The sequence below is a fragment of the Phyllobates terribilis genome, unplaced genomic scaffold (genome assembly GCF_046119375.1).
Source record: "Phyllobates terribilis strain yellow unplaced genomic scaffold, ASM4611937v1 Scaffold_5__5_contigs__length_657084704, whole genome shotgun sequence".
Lineage (NCBI taxonomy): Eukaryota > Metazoa > Chordata > Amphibia > Anura > Dendrobatidae > Phyllobates > Phyllobates terribilis.
In genome coordinates this window covers 410,196,049-410,211,898 of record NW_027362765.1, presented here as the reverse complement: position 1 = coordinate 410,211,898, position 15,850 = coordinate 410,196,049, and the positions used below count along the sequence as shown (strand labels likewise).

Sequence of the window (15,850 nt, the reverse complement as noted above, 5' to 3'; positions counted from 1 at the left end):
ACGTAATATAGAATAACTGTAAAAAACTTTTTAAAAACACAAAACAACAAACTTCTAGAAAATTTAATCGGACAAACATTGCCCATAACTTGGGAAAAAATTACACACTGTGTACAGCACACCTGTCCTGTAATCAGTTTTGGGCCCTAAAATACGGGCAGCACCTGTAGGTTGTTTAATTATATAAAAAGAAAGACCTTTTCTTACAGTCCCCTACGCCTGATGCCTGGTATAGGTGACCAAAAGAAAAGGTCTTTGTTAATTGTCTGATTCTCTAAAACATTGTGTATCTATCGACCTACAGGTGCTGTCTGTATTTGCTAGGGTCCAAAAATGCTGACAGGGAGGGGTAAAATTTTTTAACTACAAGTTTTGAAGGTCTTCTTCAAAGCTGTACCCAGGAAACATTTCTTGAGAAAAAGTAGAGTTGGGGGATGGTCCTCTGATAAATGATGATGCACCATGAGCCATTTGCCGACCATAACTTGGTTGCATATCTTCTGGACGGTATGCTGCAGCAACCTGCCCAAAACGCTGGGTTGCAGCTGCTGGTCGTGGTGGAGGCACACTGGGTTTGAAACAATTAAATATTCCGCATACTACGGCTGGGGGCGAGGGCATAACTGCTGCCTCTTCAATTGCCATGACCATAGCGCCTGCTGCAGTCATGTACATGTTCTGCCTATCTCGTGGCAGAGATCTGATGCGGGCAGCTTGGGCTGAGCAAAATTTATCGATGGCATCTTCCTGGGATGCCCTTTCCACAAGGCTGAGGGTTCGATTTGTGAGTGCTTCAAGCACAATAGTCCCACCCCCGTGGCTTTTGGCCTTTTTTTTGCCCGCCCTTCTCGATGCCACGAGATGAGCAGAACCAGACCCCCTCCCAGTGGGCCTCAACACATCACCAGCAGAGCTTCCAGCGTCACTTGGAGCAGGAGCAGGAGAATCAGTCACCAAACCCGTCCCGATGTCCGCTGGATTGGACAAAGAATGTGAGGGACAACCAGATGCTGAAGATGCCGAAGCAGATGGATCCGGTGAGGAAAGCTGGAAAAAGTCCTCGGATTCCTCCTCTGCTTGCTCTGTGTTTGTGTCCTCTTCTGCTGTTGGGGCCATGATGTTTCCTTCAGTTCTGTATATAATAAAAGGTAAATCCCAATGTAAATACAACATTTTTGGAAACATTTCAATTAATATGTTTTGGGAATTTACCTCCGCAAACTCCTACTGGTTAGTATGAAGGCCAGCTCGTCCGCAAAAGGAAATTTTCTTTTTTTGGGTGATGAGCCACTTTGCACCGACTGGTGATACTTCACCAGCCGGTCGGTGACCGATCTCCACCGATTTTTAATATCATACACTGCAATGACACAACCAAAACAATTTATGAACTGCTTTCACACCAAAAAGTGCAATTATAAATAGATATAAAAATAAGTGTAAAAATCAAAACTTACTAATTTCCTCTTGGGCATCACGTTCAGCATTCACCCACTGGGGATACATTTGGCTCAACACAGAGGCCCAGGCGTCTTTTTTCTTCTGCTTGTCTTTGTAGTCAGGACTAGCTCGGTCCCATATTTCGGGATATTTTTCAATCTACAGTGAATAATAACGTGTGTGAATATTATTTTAAAAACAAAATGGAGGAATAAAAGATTAACCCCCAAAAAAAAATTAAATAAACATATGGAGATATGTACGCACACACACCAACACTAACCCCTCACCTATATTGTACGGTTCTTTCACACGTCAATCTCCGGGACGAGTGTTGATGCCATTTTCCACACACAGCGGAGACCCACACACAGACCCATTGCAAAGCATGCTCGGTCACACTTATCTGTACTAACGTGGATATGTGGACGTGAGAAATCAACCTTACAGCGTATGCAGGAGCTTTCAGTGAATGAACCTACATACACTGTACAATAATCTTTCACTTTTAATAAAATCTTTTAACCAAAAAAAATAAGTGGGCTCACGCATAGCTTTAATAAATAGCAAAGGGAAAGCAGACGGTTGTTGGCTGATGTTATAGTCTGTGAAGTAGCCAATAACCATGGACCCTTCCTTTGCTATTAATACCAGGCCGCAGCAGTTAGCTTAGCCTTTACTGGCTACTATATAGGAAGCCCCCCCCCAAAAAAAAGTGACATGGGGTCCCCCTATAAATTGTAGCCAGCAAAGGCTAGCCGCTTTGCCTTTTCTGGCCACTATATAAGAAGACCCCCCCCCAAAAAATGACATGGGGTCCCCCTATAAATTGTAGCCAGCAAAGGCTAGCCACTTTGCCTTTTCTGGCTACTATTTATGAAGACCCCCCCCAAAAAAAAGTGACATGGGGTCCCCCTATAAATTGTAGCCAGCAAAGGCTAGCCGCTTTGCCTTTTCTGGCCACTATATAAGAAGACCCCCCCCAAAAAAATGACATGGGGTCCCCCTATAAATTGTAGCCAGCAAAGGCTAGCCACTTTGCCTTTTCTGGCTACTATTTATGAAGACCCCCCCAAAAAAAAGTGACATGGGGTCCCCCTATAAATTGTAGCCAGCAAAGGCTAGCCGCTTTGCCTTTTCTGGCCACTATATAAGAAGACCCCCCCCCAAAAAATGACATGGGGTCCCCCTATAAATTGTAGCCAGCAAAGGCTAGCCGCTTTGCCTTTTCTGGCCACTATATAAGAAGACCCCCCCCAAAAAAATGACATGGGGTCCCACTATAAATTGTAGCCAGCAAAGGCTAGCCACTTTGCCTTTTCTGGCTACTATTTATGAAGACCCCCCCCAAAAAAAAGTGACATGGGGTCCCCCTATAAATTGTAGCCAGCAAAGGCTAGCCGCTTTGCCTTTTCTGGCCACTATATAAGAAGACCCCCCCCAAAAAAATGACATGGGGTCCCACTATAAATTGTAGCCAGCAAAGGCTAGCCACTTTGCCTTTTCTGGCTACTATTTATGAAGACCCCCCCCCAAAAAAAAGTGACATGGGGTCCCCCTATAAATTGTAGCCAGCAAAGGCTAGCCGCTTTGCCTTTTCTGGCCACTATATAAGAAGACCCCCCCCCAAAAAATGACATGGGGTCCCCCTATAAATTGTAGCCAGCAAAGGCTAGCCACTTTGCCTTTTCTGGCTACTATTTATGAAGACCCCCCCAAAAAAAATGACATGGGGTCCCCCTATAAATTGTAGCCAGCAAAGGCTAGGCGGACAGCTGCGACCTGATATTAATAGCCTAGAAAGGGGCCATGGTTATAGGCCCCCTCCCAGGCTATAATATCAGCCCTCAGCTGCCCCAGATTTGGCGCATCATATTTGTGCGCCAAATCTGGCACTTAGCCTCGCTCTTCCACGCTGCCCTGGTGCGGTGGCAGGGGGTAATAGTGGTGGGGTTCATGTCAGCGCCAGCTGACATGAAGCCCAGGTTAGTAATGATGGGCGTCAATAAGACACCCCCATTACTAACCTACAAAGTGTTAAAAAGAAAAAAGACAAACACCCAGAAAAAAATAATTTATTTGAAATAAAACACAATTTTATTTAATTCTAATTTTACTAAAAAAAAAAAAAATAGTTACCTGTCCACGTTCCTGCGCTGATCTCCCATGCACAGCTGTCACATCTGGAGATGTGACAGCTGTCATGGCTGCTGTAAGCTCACACTGCCGGGAACACGTCCGCTCCCAGCAGCATGAGCCCCTGACTGAGGTCACCGGAGTGCATTCAGTCAGCGCTGCTCCGGTGACCTCCTTTACAGCCCTGTTGTACCGTGGGAATTTCTCACGATACAGCGGGGCCGTAAAGCAGATCACCGGAGCAGCGCTGCCTGAACTCCGGCGAACCCGTTCATTCTAGCGGCGGCAGCGGTTCAGAGCGGTCACATTCTATGTGGCTGCTCTGAACTGGAGATCTTCGTGGGACACTCGTGGACTACTACGGAGGGGTAAGGATAAGGTTGTGGTTTATTATTTTATATTTTATTACAGGAGATCGATGGCTTCGGGGAATTAGGTGTCTAGGTGAGTATAGGTGTAGTTTTTTATTTTTTACTTTATTTTAGGTGGCGATCGGCGGGGACAGGTAATGTATGAACTAATTTATTTTAGGTAACCACTGGCCACCAATGAAAAAAAAGGGGGCAGTAGATTACATATTATTGGGGCCAATAAAAAAAAAAAATTTAATAATGATAGCACCCCCCCCAAAAAAAAAAAAATAGGGGGGGGGGGGACAGGGTCAATAATATATGGAGGCACATATGGGGGCTATTAAATTTAATTTTGGGGCACATTTTACAGCAGGATCAGTCTGATGGGAACTACTGCTCCCATCGAGCTGATCCTGCTGGCAGGAGTGGACGGGGGACAGACATAGGCCGATGGGAGTAGTAGTGTCACATCGGCCTATGTCTGCCTGCTGACACCCGCGCACACAGACCCCACACAGACCCCACACAGACACATACAGACACATACAGACCCCACACAGACACATACAGACCACATACACACCACACAGACACATACAGACACTTACCACACTAATCATGAATCCCACGTTGACATTCATCCGCTTGTACCATCCCACGTTAGCAGCCATGATCCTGAGAGACGGGAATATTATGGGATTCTCGTCTTCCTGGATTATGGGATGCTCATGGGATGGATGGATGGAACGCCCAATTGTGACGTCACTTCCTATTTGCTGCGGTTTTGAGGTACAAGACCGCAGCAAATGCGCTTCACTTCCGCAATTATTTTTACATATTTGCGGATTTGAAGCGGCCCAATGCAAGTCAATGGCGGCGATTACGCCGCGCTTCCGCAAAATTAAATGACATGCTGCGGATTTTTCCGCGGAGCATAAACGCAGCGGAAAAAACCGCAGCGTGGGCATTGACAGTGCGGCTTCTCATTGAGGACCATGGGGGGCGGATTACCAAGCGTTTTTGGAGCGTTTATGCTGCGGAAATTCCGCAGCATATACGCTTGAAAAATGCTACGTGGGCACACAGCCTTACATTGGGCTCGTTGCTCGGGTCGAGCACCCAAGTATTCAAATGTGCTCGACCCGAGCATTGACCACCCGAGCATTTTAGTGCTCGTCCATCACTAATATTAACCCATAACCACAGTAGAACTCAATGTATAATGTTACCTTCATCCCCTTAGACCAGCAGAAAGAAGCACTCCTCCCATCAAAATTATTATCCTCTTAATATATTGCAATCATCATATTATGTAGCACTGTGCACTTACTGTACGATTGCTCGTTTTGCCTTTCTACCCAGTTAATTCTTCTCTTTTCCATTAGGTCTATGAAATCACGTGATTAAAAACTGACTAGCTGAAGCCTTCTAAGCTCTATGTAGAAATAGGAGGTCAATTTTTCCTGTATGAGTCATTACTGCAAAAGTCCCTGACATGGGGGAGGAGTGGAGCAACTGGGTCAGGAATTGAAGAGGGGAATCATTTATGCATGGACAAGAGACTTCCTGTTTCTACATAGAGCAAAGAAAAGAGAAGAATTTACTGGGTAGAAAGGCAAAATGAGCAATTGTAAGTAAACAGCGCTATATAATGTAATGCTTGCAATATATTAATACATACATATAAATACTTTGATGGGAGTGCTTCTTTAACTAGAGATGAGCCGATCTTTGGAAGTTCGAATTCACCGAGTTCGGCAAATTTTCAACAAAAATTTAATTTGAGGCAAAATTTGATCCAATATCAATATTGGAAAGCTTGTAATTGGTCATAAAATACACGTGGAAGAGAAAAGAAAGAGAGGAGAGAACCCTACTGATCATAAAATCTTACACTCTACAGAAGAGAGAGAAAGTTTACCCTACTGACCATAAGAGCTTACACTCTACAGGAGAAAGAGAACCCCGCTGACCATAAGAGCTTACACTCTACAGGAGAGAGGACCCTGCTGACTATAAGAGCTTACACTCTACGAGAGAGAGAGAGGACCCGCTGACCATAAGAGCTTATACTCTACAGGAGAGAGAGAGAGGGCCCCACTGATCATAAGAGCTTACACTCTACAGGAGAGAGAGAGGACCCCGCTGATCATAAGAGCTTATGCTCTACAGAAGAGAGAGAGGACTCCACTGGCTATAAGAGCTTACACTCTACAGGAAAGAGAGACGACCCTGCTGACCATAAGAGCTTACACTCTATAGGAGAGAGAGGACCCTGATGACCATAAGAGCTTACATTCTACAGGAGAGAGAGGACCCCACTGACCATAAGAGCTCACACTCTACAGAAGAGAGAAAGTGGAACCCACTGACCATAAGAGCTTACACTCTACAAGAGAGAGAAAGGACCCCACTGACCATAAGAGTTTACACTCTACAGAAGAGAGCGTGAGAGAAATGACCCCGCTGATCATAAGAGCTTACACTCTACAGGAGAAAGAGAAATGACCCCGCTGATCATAAGAGCTTACACTTTACAGGAGAAAGAGACTTACCCTGGGACTCTGGAGATGGATGATGACTCTGCCGTACAAACTGTGCTCCACTGGGAACCGCTGATCTGTGATGACCCCTGTAATGACCACTACTGTACGATGATAATCCGCTTGATGTCACAGCTGCAGGGCATTATGGGGTGGCCCGCGAGGCAATGCAAAATGATGTTTCTCTGCTCAGTCTCTGATGCTTCCGTGGTGGTGCCGGAAAACATTTTTTTTTAAACATGAAGCAAATCTCAAAATGTTCAAATTGTTGGGAAACCGCGAATTTCAGGAAATTCGACTTGAACTCAATCTTCCACGAATTGAGCTGCTCATTTTTAGTGTTAACCGCTAAGCTGCTCTGTATCACTAGGACCATGACAAATATAATATACTATCCTCTATACCATCCAGTTTAAAAATGAGTAATATACTTTATTTAGAAAGGAGCAAAGTCTGCATACTTTCAGGAATTTTGCTCTCGTTGTGGACACTAACCCACCTGGAAACCCCTTATTATAAAAGTCTGCATTTACCTCTGGATCAAGCAAGCCTTTGTGCCACTCTGGGGAGCTTCTAGGGGAAAGCACCACTGGAATGCAATGGAATATTTTCAGAAATGCATACAGATACAAATCTTTACATTCGGGTACAATATGGCATCATAGTAGAGTAACATGTAACACCAATCTGTAGTAGAGCTGTTTGCATGTGCCTTTAGATACTGAGCTCTTACCCCATGGTGTCTGAGGAATAACAAAGCCAGCCAGGCTATTGGCGTACCTGTAGCATTAAGTATTTAAAGAAAAATCAGGAGCATTTTGGGTCTGTAAACAGTAAATTACATAGTGCAAAACTGCCAGACAGAGGAGGAATCTGGGTCAGCAAAGGTATCCTCAGGAACACAAAATCCAGAAATGAATATTTAATTGAAACATGAAACACAGTTTTCCTCACTGTTTGCTGTTCTGAAGCATTTTCTGCATGACATACTATAACGCCGGCCATACATGTTAGATAGCTGTCAGATGTGCGATGCTTAGGCTGGACATTTGGCTAGCAACATACTGTATAATTAAAGGTTCAGTGATGGCTGAAAGTGTTGGCACCCTTGAAATTGTTCCCGAAAATGAAGTATTTCTCCCAGAAAATTATTGCAATTACACATGTTTTGTTATCCACATGTTTATTTAATTTGTGTGTATTGGAACAACACAAAAAAACAGAGAAAAAAAGGCAAAAAAAAACAAACAAAAATTGGTCGGACAAAATTGTTGGCACCTTTTCAAAATTATGGTTAAACAATTTTGTTCCAAGCAAGTGATGCTCGTTCAAACTCACCAGTGGCAAGTAACAGGTGTGGGCTTTATGAAAATCACACCTGAAACCAGATAAAAAGGGGACAAGTTGACCCAATCTTTGCATTGTGTGTATGTGTGTGCCACACTAAGCATGGAGAACAGAAAGAGGAAGAGAGAACTTTCTGAGGATTTGAGAACCAAAATTGTTGAACAATATCAACACTCTCAAGGTTACAAGTCCATCTCCAGAGATCTTGATGTTGCTCTTGTTAAAACCCTCCTGTTTGTTTTTTCTATCTTGTGTTTTGCGGTCACGTGACCATCTGCCTTTATATTCCTGCTCCGCCCTTGTGGCTGTGCTGGACTTCAGTGTTTGACTGTTTCTCTAGCCTGGTGCTTCGGTGCTGTAGCATTGGCGTCTCTGCCTCCTGCCCGGCAGAGACTCCGTCCCCCTTACCGCCGCAGTCCTGCCCCGGCGTCTTCTGGCCTCCCTGCAGCTGCTGCTGGTGCACGCAGTCTCCCCTGCTCTGTGCTTAGGGTGCACGCGCGCTCCCTCCCTCTTAAAGGGGCCGCGCGCGCCGTCCTAAAAAGTCCCCGACCAATGGCTGGAGGACTTCCCCTATAAAAGGCACCTCCTCCAATATGGAGGTGCCCGTGGAAGGTTGTAGCTTTGTGTGTGATACTCTAATTCAGCCCTCAGGTCCCGCTTGTAGCCAGACTACAAGTCCAGCCCGCCAGCCAGACTACTAGTCCAGCCCGCCAGCCTGACTACAAGTCCTCCCCACCTGGAGCCGGATTCTTCTTCGTTAAAAAGAAAGACGGTTCAGTACGTCCATGTATCGATTATAGAGGACTCAACCAAATCACTGTCAAAAACATATACCCCCTACCGCTCATCTCTGAGCTGTTCGTCCGCCTTAAAGGCGCGAAGATCTTCACCAAGCTCAATCTTCGTGGGGCGTATAACCTGGTCCGGATCCGCCAAGGAGACGAGTGGAAGACGGCACTCAATACCCGGGACGGTCACTATGAATACCGTGTGATGTCCTTCGGTCTCTGTAATGCTCCCGCCGTCTTCCAAGAATTAGTTAATGACATTTTCCGTGACCTCTTATATTCTTGCGTGGTGGTGTACCTGGACGACATCTTGGTCTTCTCTCCGGATCTTCCCTCACATCGGAGGGATGTTCATCAGGTCCTGCTTAGGCTCAGGCAGAATCACCTATATGCAAAATTTGAGAAATGCCTCTTCGAGCAGTCCTCTCTTCCGTTCCTGGGCTATATTATCTCTAAGACAGGTCTACGGATGGACCCCGAGAAGGTCTCTGCCGTCTTAAAGTGGCCCCGTCCGGAGAGGTTGAAGGCGATTCAGTGATTCCTGGGCTTCGCCAACTATTACCGTCTCTTCATCCCACATTTCTCTTCCCGGACTGCTCCCATCTCTGCGCTCACCCGAAAGGGAGCAAATCCTAAGGAATGGCCGTCCAAAGCTGAGGAGGCCTTCCTCTCTTTAAAACAAGCCTTCTCTTCTGCCCCTGTGCTGCACCGTCCGGATAACAACAAACAATTCTTTCTGGAGGTTGATGCTTCCTCTTCCGGAGCCGGAGCGGTGCTCACCCAGAAATCTCCATCCGGGAGAATGGTAACCTGCGGCTTCTTCTCCAAGCTCTTCTCCTCGTCTGAGCGCAACTACTCCATAGGGGACCGAGAACTGCTAGCCATCAAATTGGCGCTGGAGGAGTGGCGTTACCTGCTCGAGGGGACTCTGCACCCGGTGGTCATCTATACTGACCACAAAAACTTGGCTTATCTTCAGAACGTCCAAAGACTCAATCCGCGTCAGGCCCGGTGGTCTTTGTTCTTTGCCCGCTTTAACTTTACCCTACATTACCGCCCGGCGGACAAGAACGTTAAAGCTGACGCCTTGTCCCGATCCTTCCTGTCTTCTGGTCAAGAGGAGGAGCCTATGCATATCATCGATCCCTCCAAAGTGATGAATGTGGCCCCCTTGGATCTGTCTCGTCTCCCACCCGGTAAGACGTTTGTAGTGGTTCCGGATCGTAAGAAGGTTCTTCACTGGGGTCATTCATCCAAATTAGCCGGCCATGCTGGCCAGAAGAAGACCTTCCTGCTCATTACCCGGCATTACTGGTGGCCTACCCTGCGCCAGGATGTGGTAGACTTCGTCACGGCCTGTTCGTCCTGTGCCCGCAACAAGGTTCCCAGACATCTTCCTGCCGGCCGTCTCCTGCCTCTTCCCGTACCTGCTGCCCCGTGGCAACACATTGCTATGGACTTTATTATGGATCTCCCTGTTTCTGCCGGTTGTACGATCATTTGGGTGGTCGCTGAACACTTTTCTAAAATGGCACACTTCATCCCTCTGCTTGGTCTCCCGTCTGCATCTGTGCTGGCTAAGGACTTCATCCATCACATCTTTCGTCTCCACGGCCTACCCCTCCACATTGTGTCTGATCGCGGGGTCCAGTTCACTTCGCGCTTCTGGAGAGCTACGTGTAAGCTGCTGGATGTCACCCTGGATTTCTCCTCTGCTTATCATCCTCAGTCCAATGGTCAAGTGGAACGTATCAACCAGGACCTTACCAGCTTTCCCCAGCATTTCGTCAATGCTCACCATAACGATTGGGTTGAGCTCCTACCATGGGCCGAGTTCTCCTACAACAACCATGACAACGAATCTTCTTCCAAGTCCCCGTTCTTTGTGGTCTACGGTCAACATCCCCGGATTCCGTTTCCCGTCTCCGCTTCAGTTGACAACCCGGCCGCAGAGTCTCTGGTCACCAAATTTTCCACTATTTGGGAGGACACTAGATCCGTACTTCTTCAATCCTCCGAGCGGATGAAGAAGCATGCTGATAAGAGACTTCTGGATCCACCTCAATTCCGTCCGGGAGACAAGGTTTGGCTCTCCTCCAAACATGTTCGTCTCAAAATACCCTACTATAAGTTGGGTTCACGGTTCATCGGTCCGTTTGAAGTCCTCAAGCAAATCAACCCAGTAGCCTACAAGTTAAAACTCCCAGCCACCTTACGGATTCCCAACTCCTTCCACGTATCTCTCCTCAAACCAGTTGTGCTTAATTCTTTTTCCGACAATCCAGGTACCTCCCCAGCTCCGGTCTCCGCTGAGGACGTCTATGAGGTAGAGAACATTCTGGCCACCAAGAGGGTAAGAGGAAAAACCTTTTTTTCTGGTGGATTGGAAGGGGTTTGGCCCAGAGGAGAGTACTTGGGAACCCAGGGAGAACATCCACGCCCCGCTTCTCCTTAAAAAATTTCTTGCTGGCCTGAAAAAGAGGGGGCGTAAAGGGAAGGTACTGTAGCATCGGCGTCTCTGCCTCCTGCCCGGCAGAGACCCCGTCCCACTTACAGCCGCTGTCCTGCTCCAGCGTCTTCTGGCCTCCCTGCAGCTGCTGCTGGTGCACGCAGTCTCCCCGGCTCTGTGCTTAGGGCGCGCGCGCGTAATCCCTCCCTCTTAAAGGGGCCGCGCGCACCATCCAAAAAAGTCCCCGGCCAATGGCCGGAGGACTTCCCCTATAAAAGGCACCTCCTCCAATATGGAGGTGCCCATGCAAGGTTGTAGCTTTGTGTGTGATACTCTAATTCAGCCCTCAGGTCTCGCTGCTAGCCAGACTACAAGTCCAGCCCGCCAGCCAGACTACTAGTCCAGCCCGCCAGCCTGACTTAAAGTCCAGTCCGCCAGCCTGACTACAAGTTCAGCCCACCAGCCTGACTACAAGTCCTGCCCGCCAGCCTGACTACAAGTCCAGTCCGTCTGCTTTTCTACTCGCCAGCCTGACAGTCTGTCTACAGTCCAGTCCGCCATTCTGTCTATGGGGGCTCTGTCCGCCTGCTTACCTGGAAGCACTTGCCCGTTACCTGCAGTGCCTACCTGCTAGCCTACCTGGAGGCTCCTGCCTGTTACTTACCATGCCTACGAGCCAGCCTACCTGGAGGCTCCTGCCTGTTACCTGCCGTGCCTGCCAGCTCGCTTACCTAGAAGCACCTGCCTGTTACCTGCCGTGCCTACCAGCCAGTCTACCTGGAGGCTCCTGCCTGTTACCTGCCGTGCCTACAAGCCAGCCTACCTGGAGGCTCCTGCCTGTTACGTGCCATGTCTGCCAGCCCACTTACCTAGAAGCACCTGCCTGTTGCCAGCAGTGCCTACCAGCCCACCTACCTGGAGGCTCCTGCTTGTTACCTGCCGTGCCTGCCAGTCCGTCTGCCCGGATCACCCGTCAGCCTGCCTGCCGTGCTCATCTGCTGTACCGGTCAGTCCCTGCCTTCTGACCCGTGGGAGTCACATGCTCTCATACAAGGTCGGTCCCCAGAGTAGCACCTGGTCCCTCTGCTCGGTCCTTCCCTGGTCACGGAGTCGATTGAGCCGCCATACGGCCTTGGTCGGTCCGAGTTGATACCTAGTTACGCCCCTCTGGTCCCTCCTTGCACCGCAGCACAGAGGTTCCACCACCCGGATCCGTAACAGGTGCCTTTCTCTTTCAAGTTCGCTTGGTCCTCTGGGACCTCTAGTACATTTTTGTCAGTTTGTTTTTTTGTGTTCTGCAACAACTTCTCTGTTTAGGAGGTGTCCCATTTTTGTCCCAGTCCTTAGTTCTTTTAGGGACCCCTCCCTTAATTCTATAGGTCTTCGTTCAGACTAGCCGAGGACTAAGGCGGGTATGTTCACTATGAACAGGCAGCCCGCTACATCGTAGGGATTCAGCTTAGTCTTACTGTAGGGACAGCTTTCCCCTATCTTTCCTTAGTACATGTTGCAGATCATAACAGTAAGTCCAGCCCAAAAAACTAAAAGGAAAGAAATTCGGGGATCAGTATGGTTTCCGTCCAGGATTTGGCTCAACGCCTGCAGGGATTGTCTCTGGAGGTGGCCGAGCTTCAGCAATACTTGAGTAGCTGTTCTGGAGCGCATTTTGTCAAACGCAAGGTAGGACTGTCTGATGTATTTATGGTAAACAGCAAGATTTTTTTTCCTTTAAAAATGCTTGTTTGCTATATTTTCGTTTGAGACCAAGGTCCTCTGGGAATGAATCACAGCGCATTGGTTTTATTATGTCACTTTTGCGCAATGAACTACAGGGGTGGGCCTTTTCTCTTCAGCCTAATGATCTGTGTTTAAGGTCTGTTGAAGAATTCTTTTCTGCTATGGGGCTATTATATGACGATCCTGATCGAATCTCATCTGCTGAATCAGAACTCAGGCGTTTGAATCAGGGGTCAGATGATGTTGAAAATTATTGCACACACTTCCGGAGATGGGCTTCAGAAGTTAAGTGGAATGATCTTGCGCTGAGATGATTTCTTGCTGGTCTGAGTGAAAGGGTTAAGGATTTGCTAATTGCATTCCCTGCACCTGAGACTCTGCAAGATGCTATGCAGTTAGCTGTTCGTATAGATAGGAGACTGAGGTGCAGGCTGAATGAGGTAAAGACTCCTGTAATGCCAGGTCCTAGTCCCCAGAAAATCTGCTCTGATGGCGGAGAACCGATGGAGGTTGGGGCGATGTCACTCCGCTCTCAGGAAAGAGACTGGAGGTTTACCGAGGGATTGTGTCTTTATTGTGGTAAAGCTGACCATTTGATTAAGTATTGTGAGCGTCGTTTGAGTAAAGAAAAAAAAAATGTCAGTTACGCCCGTATAGCTTGTTTACGCTCTGCAGGAGTATTTCTTTCTGGGAGTACTACTCTGCAGGGAGATTTGATTGAATTTCAGGTATTTGTGGATTGTGGTTCAATTCCTGACTTGTTTAACCAGTTAGTTGGGGCCAAAATTCTCCAAAATTGATCTCCGGGGGACATACAATTTGTTACGAGTGAAGGAGGGTGATGAATGGAAAACTGCTTTTAAGACTCCGGTAGGTCATTTTGAGAATCTGGTGATGCCTTTTGATCTTACCAATGCACCTGCATTTTTTCAGAACCTTATTAATGACATCCTGAGACCTTTGATTGGTAAGAATGTGGTTGTGTATTTGGATGACATTTTGATTTACTCACCAGATCTAGAATCCCATTGGCAGAGTGTACGTGAAGTTTTGCAGTTATTGAGTGATAATTCACTCTTTGCTAAGCGGGAGAAATGTGAGCTTGTTGTGCAGAAAATTAGTTTTTTGGGCTACATTGTCTCCAGCGAGGACTTTGAGATGGACCCTGTGAAGGTTCAGGCTGTGCAGGAATGGCCTAGGCCTATTGGTTTGAAATCTATACAGAGATTTTTGGGTTTTGCCAATTATTACAGGAAATTCATTAAGAATTTTTCTGCAATTGTTAAACCTCTAACCGATCTCACCAGGAAAGGTGCGAATACGGCCCAGTGGACTACTGAGGCCATTGAAGCGTTTGAGTATCTCAAAGAGAGGTTCAGTTCTGCCCCCATCCTTATGCAGCCTGATGAGACCAAGCCTTTTTTGGTCGAGGTCGATGCTTCATCGGTGGGGGTTGGAGCAGTTTTGTCTCAGGAGAACAAGGGTGGAGTACATCCTTGTGCCTTCTTTTCGAAAAAAATTTCGGAAACCGAACAGAATTGTGATGTTGGAAATCGGGAGTTGCTGACTATTAAACTTGCGTTTGAACATTGGCGTCATTTTTTGGAAGGCGCTAGATTTCCTATTCAGGTTTTCACAGATCATAAGAATTTGATCTATCTGGATGCTGCCAAGCGCTTGAATGCCCGTCAAGCTAGGTGGGCACTTTTTTTTCTCGGTTTAATTTTTCTGTTACCTATATCCCTGGTACTAAGAATGTTAAAGCCGATGCTTTATCTTGCAGCTTCTCTCTTACGGTCGGTGCCGAGGAGGAGGAGAGCATTTTACAGAAAGGAGCTGTGGTGGCGGCATTGGACTCCGTTTTGGAAAATGGGATTCTGAAAGCTCAAGATGATGCTCCATCTAACACTCCCCATGGGAGGTTGTTCATGCCTAGAATCTTTAGGAGAGATTTGTTTGTGGAGTGTCATGAGTCTCGGTTGGCAGGTCATCCAGGAATTTCGGAGACTAAGAGACTTATCAGTCGCAGTTTTTGGTGGCCTGGATGGCAGAAGAAAGTCATCAAGTGGGTGCGTCAGTGTACTGTGTGTGCTAGGTCAAAGGCTTCACATACTCCTGCTGAGGGTTGCTTTGCCCTCTGGAGGTTCCTAGTGCGCCTTGGACACATCTCACAATGGATTTTATTACTGATCTTCCTGTGTCCGAGGGTTTTACTGTCATCTGGGTGGTCGTGGACCGTTTTAGTAAGATGTGTCATTTGGTTCCATTCATTAAGTTGCCCTGTGCCTGGACACTCGCTAAGGCGTTTGTTAAGGAGATTGTCAAGCTCCATGGCGTTCCCACGGATATTGTTTCTGATAGAGGACCTCAGTTTGTGGCTCGCTTTTGGCGTGCTTTTTGTGACTGGTTGGGAGTTCATTTGTCATTTTCGTCTGGTTATCATCCTGAGTCTAATGGACAGACTGAAAGAAAGAACCAGGATGTTGAACAGTTTTTGCGTTGTTTTGTGGCGGACAATCAAGAGGTGTGGTCTGAGTTTCTGCCTCTGGCAGAATTTGCTCTTAACAATCATACATCCTCCTCTGCTGGGTGTTCTCCTTTTTTTTGTTGTACTGGGAGACATCCGTCTTTTGGTTAGTTCACCAAATTGGGGTCGGCGGTGCCAGAGGAGGAGAATTTTTCCGGTGATTTGGAGAGAGTTTGGACTAATGTACGTTGCAACCTTCAAGAGGCTAACAAGAAGTCCAAGAAGTATTTTGACAGGAAACGTAAGGAGGTTTTCGTTACTGTGGGTGACATGGTTTGGTTGTCCTCGAAGAACCTGCGGTTGAGGATTCCCTCTAAAAACCTGGGTCCTAAGTTTGTGGGTCCATTTAAAGTGCTGATGTATCTGATAGGGACGCCACTGTCACAGTTCCTCCTGTTGTGGAAGACGCCGAATATGAAATTTCTCGTATCTTGAATTCTAGATGGCATAGAGGGAGATTACAGTATCTTGTCTCCTGGAAGGGTTTCGGTCCCGAAGACAACTCCTGGGTAAGGACGGATGATGTCTCT

The 15,850-nt window shown here is 47.2% G+C and overlaps 1 protein-coding gene across 1 annotated transcript; it reads right to left on the bottom strand.

Annotated features, from left to right (window-relative positions):
* Positions 1-274: 274 nt before the first annotated feature.
* LOC141271232 (uncharacterized) lies at positions 275-1,615 on the bottom strand. Its single transcript, XM_073681347.1, has 3 exons — positions 1,458-1,615; positions 1,213-1,360; positions 275-1,132 (listed from the first exon to the last, which is right to left on the bottom strand). The coding sequence occupies exons 1-3, from the start codon at positions 1,504-1,506 to the stop codon at positions 364-366; spliced, it is 966 nt and encodes a 321-aa protein (XP_073537448.1). The 5' UTR covers positions 1,507-1,615; the 3' UTR covers positions 275-363.
* Positions 1,616-15,850: the final 14,235 nt, after the last annotated feature.

What these genes read in the sequence shown, in the direction of transcription:
- LOC141271232 (XM_073681347.1), bottom strand. Translation starts at nt 1,506, where the DNA reads ATGTATCCCCAGTGGGTGAATGCTGAACGTGATGCCCAAGAGGAAATT. An exon ending in TGATGCCCAAGAGGAAATTA is followed by an intron (nt 1,361 to 1,457) that starts GTAAGTTTTGAT and finishes GTGTCATTGCAG; the next exon opens with TGTATGATATTAAAAATCGG. An exon ending in ACCAGTAGGAGTTTGCGGAG is followed by an intron (nt 1,133 to 1,212) that starts GTAAATTCCCAA and finishes TATTATATACAG; the next exon opens with AACTGAAGGAAACATCATGG.